Source organism: Dicentrarchus labrax, unplaced genomic scaffold (genome assembly GCF_905237075.1).
Source record: "Dicentrarchus labrax unplaced genomic scaffold, dlabrax2021, whole genome shotgun sequence".
NCBI lineage: Eukaryota > Metazoa > Chordata > Actinopteri > Moronidae > Dicentrarchus > Dicentrarchus labrax.
The window spans coordinates 15,521,225-15,534,795 of record NW_026136708.1 but is presented as its reverse complement, the minus strand read 5'-3'; the positions used below and the strand labels follow the sequence as shown (position 1 = coordinate 15,534,795).

The 13,571-nt window shown below is 40.9% G+C and overlaps 1 protein-coding gene across 3 annotated transcripts in view; it reads right to left on the bottom strand.

The window, feature by feature from the left end:
* Positions 1–13,571, bottom strand: part of gphnb (gephyrin b) — a 97,381-nt gene that overhangs the window by 53,722 nt on the left and 30,088 nt on the right. For all 3 annotated transcript variants that reach the window (XM_051409348.1, XM_051409349.1, XM_051409350.1), the window contains exons 3-4: positions 3,889–3,946; positions 3,633–3,725 (exon numbers count right to left, since the gene is read on the bottom strand). In XM_051409348.1, coding sequence (XP_051265308.1) covers positions 3,633–3,725; positions 3,889–3,946 — 151 coding nt within the window. The remainder of the gene's footprint in view (positions 1–3,632; positions 3,726–3,888; positions 3,947–13,571) is intronic.

Here is a 13,571-nt window from a genome sequence, read left to right as displayed (position 1 = left end):
AACTGTCTGAAGGCTGAAAAATCCTTATCTTACCTTTCTCCTCCCCATCTACATCCCCCATTAGCAATCAGGATTGATTGAATCTTTGAAATCAATATAGGAATATGTCTTTTCCTTGGACAGTCTGTGCATTTAAACTGTTTAATAGTGATTAAATAAGTGGATCCTACAGCCTGGGATTTCACAGAAAAATACAGTTATCGTATTTTGTACACACTATGTGTAGGCTTTTTCAGTTGGTCAGCTGGGATTTTATTTAATACAATCCAGCAGGAATACATGTGGTTTCAAGAAGTGGTGGTTTAGCAAATTTCACTATCTCTGCAGGAAGATGTGCAACAGTCGCATTTGTTTGTGCGTGAGTGTGTATACATTTGTGGGACTGCAGTTGATGCGGCACGTTCTTGACAGATAGATAGCGGAGAAGATAGTGCCTTCTCCTCCAGCTGTGTGTGTTGGGTGCCCTTGAGTTGAGTGACACTTCAAACGCACCATTAGCGAGGGAGAGGGGATAGAAAAGACTTCAAAGAGAGAGGAGCCACTGATGAGCATCGTGGGCTTGGACTCAGGAGAGGAGAAGAGATGGAGGGAGGGAGGAGAGGCGAGGAGAAGGGAAAAAGTGTAGGAGGCACAGAGGAGGGGTGACATAGAAACAAGAGGGAAGGAGGGTGAGAGAGGGAGGGGTGAAGCTGGATTTATACCTCATCATACATCATGCAAAGTCATTGATTGGAAGAAGAGGGAGATGGGTTTGTTTGATTAAACAGGCATTCGAAGGAAGTGTAAAAGACATACTGTATGTTTAAGGCAACATGTTTTGTCTTAATTACATGTATGATGAGGGTAAGAAAGGGGGAGGAATATGAGGGTATTTACAATCATGAAAAGGGAAGTAGGAACGGCTTTAATTTAGGTGTTTCAAAATGTATTTTTCATGACACCACTGGCCTGACCAAAAGTATCCATTGAATTTTTATTTTTAATAAGATTTAGTCCTGATAAATGGAACGGACATTTCCATTCTGCAGATTGAGTACTATAAGTATATTCTGATTCTTACACTATCGTACTTTTACTTAAACGAACTACAGTGAGTTTTTTCTAACTGGATAGGAAACTTAAAAAAATTTATGTTGATGCCTCTATATGACCTATAGGAACAAACACAACCATCAGTGAGAAAAAAATGGCTTCAGATTCGGCCAGATTCCCCTTGAATTCAATGAAACCAAGTGGTGGAAACACTACTGCTTTTGTCCACAGGGGCGGCTATAATCAACATAAACTATAAAATAAAGATTTTAATGCAGGACTTTCACTTGTAACTGGGTATTTCTACACTGTGGTATTGCTACCTTTACTTAAAAGATCTGAGCACTTCCACCACTGGGTAGTGATGGAACATAAAATGTTTGAAGTAAGTTAGACATACAGTAGCAGGACAACAAACCTTTAAGTCAATAAAAGGTAAATCAGTTACATTTGAGCTGGTTATATCCCTGCAAAGGAGTGTGAAACTGGCAAAACCACTACCTCTGAAAACCAAATGAATCCCTGCTGGTTCGTATGTGATAATGTCCCAGCTGACAAAGACAACTGGTCTGAATCATTCAACATTTAACTACTTCATAGACCTTTTACACAGCAGCAATTTTGTCATGAAATAGTATGGTAAACACAGGTGTTACCTCAGTCAGTCAGAGTGCTGTTATTGTGCATGTTGGCTCACTGGAAAGGCTCTGCTACACCAAATGGAACAGAAACTTAATCAGTATCATTGGTAACACCTGTGTTTTTACCCTACTACTGCATGTCAAAATGGCTGCTGTGAAAAAGGTATATTGCACAGACTAACCAAGAAAAAGACATATTGATTTCAAACATGAAATCAGTCCTGCTAATGTAGATGGAAAGGATAGGGATTTTTCCAGCCTCCAGCCAGCTGAGACACGGTTTGTCAACTTTGTTAATGGATACAGTATAAAATACAGCAACATGCAGCACTCACTATAACAGAAAAATAAGGCAAGTACCATTTATATTCCAGAGTATACAAAGCTTACAAAAGCTACTAAATGTAATCTGTTACTTCTGTCCTGCTTTGAGCTAGAACAGAATACAGTCATATGTGTCTTGTACAGCCTTCAAACACACAGAGACAGACGAGAGATATCGCTGTCTCCAGCACGCAGGGTTGAATCAGATAACAGGTATTATCAGTGACTACAGTGTCTACGTGTCTTCCCTCTTCCAGCAAGGTTGCTGTCGACCATGATTGATGAGGACCAATGATACTGCTGAGAACCAGAGCTCATCCCCTGCCAAATTGCTTATATGCGTGTGTGTGTGTGTGTGTGTGTGTGTGTGTGTGTGTGTGTGTGTGTGTGTGTGTGTAAGTGAGTGAGGTTGGCTAAGTGCAAGTAACAGAAGTACAGCAGTGTAAATCCAAAAAGGGGTTCTAAACTAAACAATGGTGTGTGAAAGATTAAATGTAGATGCAGCAGTACATTGCCTTTACGGTACAGTAGACTGTACATGCATGCAAGCATGTGTGTATGCATATAAATTGGACACAGAAAGTCTTCACACAGTTTAAAGCTTTCTATTTTATGTTGCCTGAAATTAAACTAGCTGTATCTGATATGATAACCACAGTATCAAGGGGGGGAAAACATAGATGTGATGTCAGTTAATGACGACATTAAACCACTGCAGCGTGCAATGACAATTTCCTTGTTTTGTGAAACTGTAAAATAAAATTGTTCATGTTTTTGTACCTTATTACTGAATATGACATGATGATGGTATCAAACTTAAAGATATGAATTAAAATATAGTAATATAGTACAAAACCTGGGGTAATTGCAGTTTTACTACTAACAAAAACCCATTATTATATTGTATATTGTAACCCATCATATATTATATAATCATAACAATCTGGGGTTGAAATCTGAAATCTGTAGTTAATCTGATGCCAATTATAAACAACTAATTTGTAAATAATTCTGAAATATGTCGAGACAATAGAGAAATAGAAAATCTGACACTGTGTGTAACCTCTCCTGTAGTTGATCTATTATTACTGGTATAAACACTTATCTCTAAATTGCTTGCTACATGATCCCATATCTTTTTCAAAAAAGTCAATCAATAAGGATCTAACTTCTGCCTCTTTATTTCCCATGTGACCGCGGGGCTAATTACACTGTGTGTTAATCAGTGCTGCAACACACGTGCGTAATCAGCAAGAACAGGCTGAATAAAGCAGCAACAGGAGAGATCTACCTTTCAACAGCCGTTCGCTCTAAGAAACAAAACAAATGTCTTGTACATGTTCGCTATCATCATACTTCTGTTGTAGTTGTATAACATCAATTCACCCTTATATGACCTCTTACCAAAACAGTGTCCATATTTCACCCCAAGCTGTCCTCGTTGATTCTTATGTAACGTGTTTCCGGCTACATTTTAATACAACTCTCCAGCTTCATTACACAGTTTGCAATACTTACGTCAAATACTGCAAACAATAAAAAGAGACTTTAGACAGCCAGATATGCCCAAACTAGTATGTATGACTCTAGACAAAACAAAATAAAAAATAACAGTCTTGACACATTTAAACCCACCTCTGGTGTGACGTCTCTCGGGGCGAAGCCGGTGCCTCCGGTGGTAAGGATGAGGTTAAGCTCCTTTTCATCGCACCAGTCCACCAGAGTCTCCTGTTGTGGTTTACACACACACACACACACACACACACACACACACACACACACACACACACACACACACACACACACAAACACACATGATTAATCATAATCATCACTACAGTTACTGTAGACAGATACAGTAGATAAACAGACAGATTGATAGATTACATACCTTGATTTCGTCTATCTCATCTGGCACTATCTTGTAGGCCGAGATCATACCCCCCAACCTGAGAGAGGAAGAAAGTCATTAGATTACAGATACAGTTATTAACGTATTACATTCCAGACAAGATACTTTATTGATCCCTGCAAGAAAATCCTCTTTTGTCTTGCTATCCTTGCACAGGGAGCTCAAAAAGGTCGGCTAAGGAACTGTGGACCTTGTCAGAAGTCAGTGTTTTCTTTAGCAGAAGCAGCGAGCTTAAACTCGGGATGACCTGTCTATATAACTGCCCTGCTGCCACAAGCGGAAGGTCCAAGTGGATCAGCAGGTTAAGTAGTGAACCTGGGATATTGTGGGCTCACCTCTGTCTTTTTCAGAGTAATAAAGCAGAAACTACCCCTAAAAAAACCCCCAAAGCTTGTAAATGTGGCAGTTATCTGACTGAAGCAATGTCTGTTCTTCATTTCCTGGTCTGACAGCAAACAAGACTTTTAAACTAACCCTACATCTGTCATTCACAAAAATGCACACCTGTGAAAACACAGATGGAGAGAGAAAGAAAACAGATGACAAGAAGAAAGAGAAATAGAGGAAATGAGGATGACTGAGTGAGACTGAAAAGAGAGAGACATAGAAATATAACATAAAATGAGGAGGAGAGAGAGAATGCCCTTGAACATCCCCTCCTGAAAGGATTTTCCACAGGATGGCCCACTGAAGAGGGAGCTCTGACAAGGACAGAGCAGCTGCTGCTGCTGTTGCTGTTTCTGAACAGCAATCCATGGCGCCCTCCTGTGGCTACACTGGGTATAACACTGCAAAAAGAACAACCCCAGGCTCAAGGTGAAGGCTCTGCACAGACACCCCTTATGTAACCCTTTTCTTTTTTTAAGAAGCGCTATTTTTGGGAGACTACTGCATCATGTTTCCCCTCCGCGTCAGCCACTTAAACGTCATGATACCCTCCCTCAGACAAATACCCATGAACTCTGTGAACATTAAAACATCCGCTATTTTTCTGCCTTTCATGATGCTTTTTTTTTTATCCACATAAACTCTCGCCCTTCACACACACACACACACACACACACACACACACACACACACACACACACCGAGTTACAAGAATACACTTTGCACCCTGGAAAGATCCTTCACCAAATCCATCGGCTCTGCACAGTTTTCAAACTGTGCAACGGAGCAGCAGAGAGACGCGCAAAGCAAGACAACACCAAAAAATACCGCAGCAAGCGTGCATGGAGATGAAGCATGAAACTCAGAGGGAAGCTGTCTGGTTCTGACAAAAGAGGCAGATAAGTCAGAAAGAATCATTTAAGAAGCACTTTTTTTTTCATGAAACACTGCGCATGTAGGGCCACTTGGAGCATCCACTAACTTGTGCACCCCCACACACACACACACACACACACACACACACACACACACACACACACACACACACACACACACACACACACACACACACACACACACACACACACTCCCCTGCTGATATTCCAGTGATGGCACGAGTGATTTACTTCTCCTGATGTGTTTGGGAGGGAGTTTTTTTTTTTTTGGCATCTCTGTGTGTGTATGATTGTGTTCATGCACGTGCATTCGTCCGTTTGTGTGTGTGTGTGTGTGTGTGTTTGTGTCTGTGTTACACCTCGGGAGAGTAAAGGAGCTGTCAGGACAAATCACCTCTCCCCCTCTCCTGGGGTTTTTATGCCTCTCTGTTTCAGCCCAAATGAAAATATGCTCAACACAAATAACTAGGGTTCCTTCCCACCGTTTCCTAGGCAACCCCTCCTGCCTGAAGCCTCTAGTTGCTGTGTTGTTCATCGTGAGAGTGTATGTGTGTGTGTGTGTGTGTGTGTGTGTGTGTTGGAGAGAGAGAGAGAGAGAGAGAGAGAGAGAGAGAGAGAGAGAGTTTGTGCGTGCCGGTGAATGTTTGTGTTTCTCTTTTTGTTGTTGTAACTATCGGGGATGCCATTTCTATGCGCAGGCAGAATGTTGTTGACTGGACAGTTTTTGAGCGTGTGGAGTTGCATGTTGCATGAAATGTCTGTAAGGTGAGATGTGTGTGCGTGCATGTGCTGTCAATAAGCACAAAATGTATCTCTGCAGTATGCATGTGCTGCGTGCTTATATAGTATATACAGTCTGCAGTATTTATGTTAATATGTATTTGTATTAACATAATGTGTGTTTGTGTATTGTATTGCTATGTGTACACGCAGTGATACATAGCCAACATGTAGTGTGTATAACTTCAGATAGTTTTACATATGAGGATCTACTTGAGTAGTTTTTTAAGTGTTGTGGTACACACTACATGTATTTGTGTGTATATTATCTATATTCATGTATGTTTAAATATGGATGTACATATATGTATGTATTTTATGGGTATATACTGTGCATATGTATATAGTAAGTAGTGTACCATATGTGTTTTTGCAGGTATATATGTATACACATACAGTATGTGTTCACATGTAAGTGCATTTACAGTGCAGAGAGGAGTGTCTGTTTTTTAGCCTACTCTCGTTGATGTAAATGAGGAGGACAAAATAATAGAAACACCAGTTAGTATAAGGCAATACAACAGTTCAACCACACCACAAACTGCAGCCCCCAAAATGACCATACAGTTGAATCAACACCTCTTTAAAACTGTTTTAATAAAAACGGAACATTATATCCTTCATGAAAATAGGATTTATTGCAGGACTGTTGTATTAGACTGCATTAGATTTAGATGTGTACCTAATAAACTGGAAAAAGAGTGTTTAGAATGTTTAAGTACAAGAAGAAATGTGTGTGCGTGCATATATTCTCTGTGTGTGTATGCATGTTTGTACACAAATATGTATCTACTGTATGTGGATATAGTGTATATACCCGTATATTGTACTGGCCTGGTACCACCTGGACCTCTGAATCACCTAAACAACTCTACTACTCAACTATTCAGCAGTTTAAATCAGTCTGGTGCTGGGACCAATGATGGTAAATATATTTTCAACCAATCAGCAAAGAGCTTTGTAGGAGGAATAAAAATGTAACTTTTCTATTTTACTACATAGCTAGCTCGCTACATCCCTGAAAAAATAGCGAATAACAATAAACAACGAACAGATTTCTTGGATCAACGTAAAAAACTCGGTGCTCCAACTGCTACATGCATGTATATACAGTATGGGTATGCACTATGTATAGATGTGAGTGTGTATTTATGAGTATGTGCCTAAATGTGTGTTTCAGCATGACTGGCTTCTTTGCAGATAGAGTGCTGTATTTGGGAGGGTGTGCTCTGAATTGAGGGAAGCCTATTAGAGGGGAAAGGGCCTGCAACATTTTAATCTCAAACACCCATCTATGTCTCTTTCTACTGCAGGGGGTTAAGACACATAAAGCTCTTCTTCAAACTGCAGCCCGGAATAAAGTCTTTTTTGCTCGAGGTGTGGACAAATCCTGATGCGGGCGGAGGAAGGAATGGAAAGGGGGAAGAGCGGGGCAGGTGGAGGGGTGTGAGCAGGGAGAGCATGGCAGTGGTTTTTTGGCCTGAAAGCCTGGACGCCTCGGCCAAATCTTTCTATGAATAAAAGACGAGTGCAGAAAGGAGGATAAAGAGAGAAAGATAGGATGAGGTAAAGAGAAAGAGAGGTGCACAGAGTGAGAAGAGTGAGAAAAAGGAGGGATAGACTGTCAGGGGCACACTTAACAAGAGAGAGGCAAAAGTATGTGTGTGTATGTGCACGCATGTGAGCCAGCTGCAAATCTCTGTGGTTGTGGGACACTTCCAAGATAAGACCCATCTGCCAGGGTGATTTCATTAATAATACAAGTTCTTTGTACAGGGCACTCAATCTCACTCTCTCTTTCTTTCTCTTGCTTTCCTACACACACACACACACACACACACACACACACACACACACACACACACACACACACACACACACACACACACACACACACAGTCGGTCCAGGGAGGAGAGGAGAGCCTTGGCCATCTCCACACTCCCTGTAGTAGCATGGAGTCGGTCCCATTACAGCTGAGTTGTTGGTTCGTCCATATGTAGGAAAGCTCTCAAGGGGTCACCTCTCAACATGTTAGCTGATAGAGGGAAGGATGGAGGGATGGAGGAGGAGGAGTGGACTAGCCCACCTCTTCAAATCCCTACCGTGATGAGAGCTCTGAGTGCTCAGCAAGGGGTTCCACTTTCATGACTCCACTCACAGCCACTAAACAACACGCACGCCGCCTAAGAAAGACACACACGCGTACACACTCACACACACGCCCACACTATAAAATATTCTGCGGACCACTCCACCCCACAAGCGTTCTATTTATTTACAGAATAAATGTCATCCTGGTTCAGATCTGCCATTGCTGACAGTCCCCCCACTCTCATTTCTTTTTCTGAACCATCCCAGCCACACCACATATCAAACGCACTTCATATATTTAAACAACAAAGTTGACATCTGTGGCACAACAAGCACTGCTCATATGTGTGTTCAAATGACTTGCAATGTAAACTACACCTTTGCTTGTGTCTGCAGGTAGAGCCTCGCTGATACTTTGCAGTCACACAACTGAGTCACATGTTGTAATCAAAAATATGTTTTACAGGGAGTCCCGAAAAGGTGAGTCAAACCAAAGTCAGTCAGGTTTTCTACTTTTGTTTGACAGTATACATATATGAATTCATCTTTAGCACCGAATCTTCAAGCTGAACTGACTGTACTGAATTATCATTGTAGCCGTTGTTATTGCCTTATAATCCTAATACAAAAAACTCTATTAACCTTATACAGTGCTTAGATTCACATTCAGATTGCTTTATTGTCCATTAAATTTACATAAAATAAAAATTCATCTTTGGCACTGGCATGTGGGACAATACATAACAATACACAATAATTCTGCGTTATGGTAAAATGAAAATTTAAAGTGACCGAGTGACAAGTGACAGTAATAAAAGTGATGAGTGAATTGTTCTTCCACTGGAATGTAAGCCTTCATAACCATCACAACAATACATAATACGTGGCACTACTTGATCAATTGTATATTAAAATGGGGGCAGGCAAGCTCCAAGGGGCATATTTAAACAACAAAAACAATAACAGAACAGTCTTTATAAGCAGTTTGATTCAAAACTAGACCTTAACTGAATAAAACTCATCCACCAGCCCCAAAATATAATAACTACTGAACTGACAGTCAGAGGCAGCATTATAATGTCAAACCTACATTAGTGATTTTTTGGGCCAGTGGAAACAGTTTTACACATCCAGCAGATAAGGAGTAACATTAGTGTTAAATGTGAGGATCTGTGTCCAGTATTTACTCCCCTATTTGCTCTGTTTTGGTCTCCAACTCCTGAGGGAAATATCTGTCTCTTTAGTTGCTAAAGGCTCCACCACCTTGTTCTGTTCACCAGCTATTTGCTAATGTTGTCTGTCTGATGTTAGGTGATGAGCAGGTAGTGTAGAGCGGGTTTCAAAAAAGTTTCCTCAATTCTAATGAGAGCTGTGAGAGTGAACCAACACAGTGGAATTGGGAGCCATAAAACCAAAACAATGAGCTGAAAGAAGCTAAAATGCTCTGTAGAGCTGAGGGCAACTGTAGAGTCTGGTGATAATTCTTTGTGTTTATCACTCTGAGTGACAGCTCTCACATTATACATAGTCATTTGATCCATTGTAAATATAGAAATATTGATTACAGCAGCTTTAACAACTTGCCTGTAATCACTTATTGATTTTGATTTGGATGGTGGTGTTATCACTTCACTTTGCATTGAACATTAAGTATTTTCACAAGTTGATCTAAATAAAAATGTGTTATAGATATTATGATGCTGGATCTCAGTACAGGTTTATGTGTATGTGTGTTTGTGTGTGTGTGTGTGTGTCCTTGTCCCCGGTCTGCCTCCTTCCTGTGAAATTGGGCCTACTGTCACCCATCTGATTGACTTCTGGCTATTCTTAGCCATGACAATTTGTAAAATTGACAAAGGTTGTTACAACACAAGTCGCTGGAGGGCAGAGACGCAGAGTTGGCTCAACAGCCCGGGAGGGAGGCTCACATTATCGGAAACACCCACGGACGCACTCACGCGTGGTGACATGCAAAAATATGTGCTCGCTCACAATGGTAAATGTAAAGATGAATACAGAAAACACACACAAGGACACCCACATGTATGCACACACCCACCCCAGCCTCATCTGTGTGTCCTTGAGTCTGAGTATCATTTGTTTGACCCCCCTCTGTTGCTCTCTTTTTTGCCACATTTCATTTTTCTCTCCACCTGCCACACCTCTGGATGCTCCTGAGTGCCAAACCGGGCAGACTGATTGATTGCTTGTGCCAATATGTGTGTGTGTGTTTATGTGTGCCTGTGATTATAGTTTATGTTATGTGTCCTGCTGTGGCCCCATACTCCCCTCCCTCCTTCCCTGCTCCCTTCCCCCGCGCTCTCTCTCTCTTTTTCTGTCTCTGTCTATGTGTCTCTGTCACAGCAGCAGTGGCACATTGAGGGCACAGCGTTCCGGCTGGTCAACCTGATGGAGCCGCTGACTCGTGGTGTGGCGTGGATTAACATGGCATGGAGGATCTCAGGCCGGAGGAGGTCAGCCGGAGCCCGTCTGCATGGGCTACCATCAGCACAGCAGACAGGGACACTATCGTTGACTGCTGGTCCGAATGGTGCAATTTACATGTTTAACAGCGCCCTGTTTAATCCAAGATCAACCCTCTCAGTTAATTGGTATACACCTTCATCAAAAGTGCCTTTTTAGTTGTGTAAGTGGACCACCGAGCCCCTAACTCTGCATCCACACTGAGCACCATCAACCATCACTGGAAGTCCACTCATTTCCCATAGAGGAGACCTAGTCAAGGTTTGAAAAAACCTTTTTAAAAACGATTTTATTCCATGAACATTTTCTCCATCAGGAGTGCACAATTGATTAAACATTGATTTCAGAAATTAGAAACATCAAGAGTTCTCTTTAATTATTATAGTGGCAACATTAAAGTGGAATCCAAAGCTCCTTAGGGTGCCATGAATGCAGACCTTGGCTTGACTTGCATCCAAATATTTCATTATATAAATCCACCTCTTATATCTCTTGTGTCAATATGGAACTCTATTACAAAATCTTTATATACGACTGGATTGGAACTACCAGAAGTGTTCTGCAGATAAGTCAAAGGAAGGTGGTCGGGGTGGGTCGTAGGTGTACATAGTACAGGACTTTGACACCATTGGGTTAAAGGCAGGTTAGGAGATAATCCTATAAGAGGAAAAAGTAAACTCACTTTTTTTTTAGGAATCAGTACTATTCATGTTTCTTATTTTAAAGAATACTGCTACTCTTTACTCGGGTATATTTTTGAGCCAGTGTTCTACTGTTTGCTAAATTTGCCATTTACACCTCGACTACACCTGCAGTGGCCAACTTGCCAGCTTTCTGGAAGAAAAATAAACATCACCTGTCTTTTGACCATGATGCGATGATCATAGAGCAAAACCCAGAACAAGAGGCAGCTTCCAGCGACAATCCCAGGACACATCTGGCAACTTTTTATACCAATATCTAAAAATGACATCAGACACATGAAGTGCTTGCTGTGCCTCCAGAAAAACACTGAGATCTTTGCTTTTAAAAACACACTGGAGTTAGTTGCACATACTGCAGGTTAAAAGCCATGTAATGTTAATTTTTCATGTGTAACGTTAACCTTTGATGGTATGATGATGACATTAACTAGCTAGTGGTCTGTTGGGCTTTTACACAGGTGTGAAGTTAAAAACATTAAAATGGAAAGTAACTTTTGATTTATTAACCAGGTACTTTATATTTAAGTAGGTTTCACAAAAGGTAATTTTCAAATTTGCTTGAGTCATTTTTTATGTGAGAAACTGTACTTACATATAGAGTATAGATTTCAGTACTCTAACCACCACTGTGTGCTTCAAGTCGTCATTGACTTTTTCAATAGTTAACTAACACCATGTACTTTGAATTGCCTAAAAACAAACACTAAACCTGTGATGCTTGAGTTTCCACAAGCCGGTATTTTGGAGAAAAAAAATTAAACATGTTGCCAACTAATAATTCCTGAAATGTTTAGTGATGGGAATATTTTGCAGACACTTGCGTTAAATCCTTATTATGTTGATAAAAACATAACACATAGGTTTATATATATGAATATATATGAATATATATAATATAAGCCAGATGCCAGATTAAGATACTCACTGTAATTAAAACTATATTCCTATTTAATCATCTGTCCACAATCAGTCAAACAATACCATATCCTCATAATGCTGCTCACAAAAGCAAATTTAAGCAGTGTTAGCTCAAGGAAGAAACTGAATGAGAGACACAACCCTACCAGTCAGACCCTGTAATAAAAACATGACCTTATGAAATACATAACTATGTATAAAAGCCAAAAAACACACACACTTACATGGATTAAAGCTTTTTCCCGTGTACGGACGAATACACAAACAAAACAATACAAAACAACTCCAGGAAATCCCAAGTGGGCATACTGTACAAATAAGCATGCAATGGATCCCTATTCACTCGCTGGCGCTCTATCTAGCGTGACGCACATGACATGACCAGCCTCCTCACACTCCCTCTCTGTGTCACACAGACACGTACATTACACGTCAGCCTCAAAATAAACATACCGTAAAGGACATGACAAGCATGGATCAACCCAGGGTCCCATAGCGGGGCGAATGGTGACACTCCAGTGATATTGACTGGTGTGATATTGTGACAGAGGAGCAGGGCAGCTTCAACAAATCAATGGCTGTATGGAGAATGACTTGGATGTCTAGAGAAGCGTGTCAGCTCATAGTGTTTTGAGTCACAGTCCAAGACAATGTGTTATATGTGCAATGTATAAAAGACTGTTATTGATCAGTGACAAGTGAAAATCTGACTTAAAACATAACCTCCTTTCTGCTGTGGACTTCTATAGCTGAAATATTCAATATGTGTGTGAACACAGGTGTACTTTTGTACCTTTTAGAACTGAACTAAGGGTGCTCCCAACCTTGTCGCAACAGTTTGGGGAAGATCCCTTTCCTATCCTGTTTTAACATGACAGTGCACAAAGTGAAGAACCTGACTGTCCTGCACAGAGCCCTGACCTCTACCATATCAAATCCCACCTTGGGATGAACTGGAACTGTGAGCTAGGCCTTATCGCCCAACATCAGTACCCAACCTCACTAACACACATGTGGCTGAATGGGAGCAAATCCCTGCAGCCAAGCTCCAAAATCTTGAGGAAAACCTTCCCAAAAGAGCAGATGCTGTTTACCAGCGTATTAATTCCCAGGGTTTGGAATGAGATGTTCAGCAATCGAATAAAGGTGTAATGTCTGGTTGGTCCACATACTTTTGACCATGAAAATAATCAGTGGTTTACGGGAGATTACAATAGAGCACAAGTTAAATTGTGATGGAAATGGTTGTTTTCCTGTGTGTTTTTCATACTCTTTTGTCACTGATAACATCCCTGCTAAGGGAAACAATTGTTGATTTCACCTCCTTTAGCTACTTTGAGCAAATAATGAGTTCTTGCAGCTACCAAGCGCCATCCTTAAACAGAAAAATGCTGCAGCTCT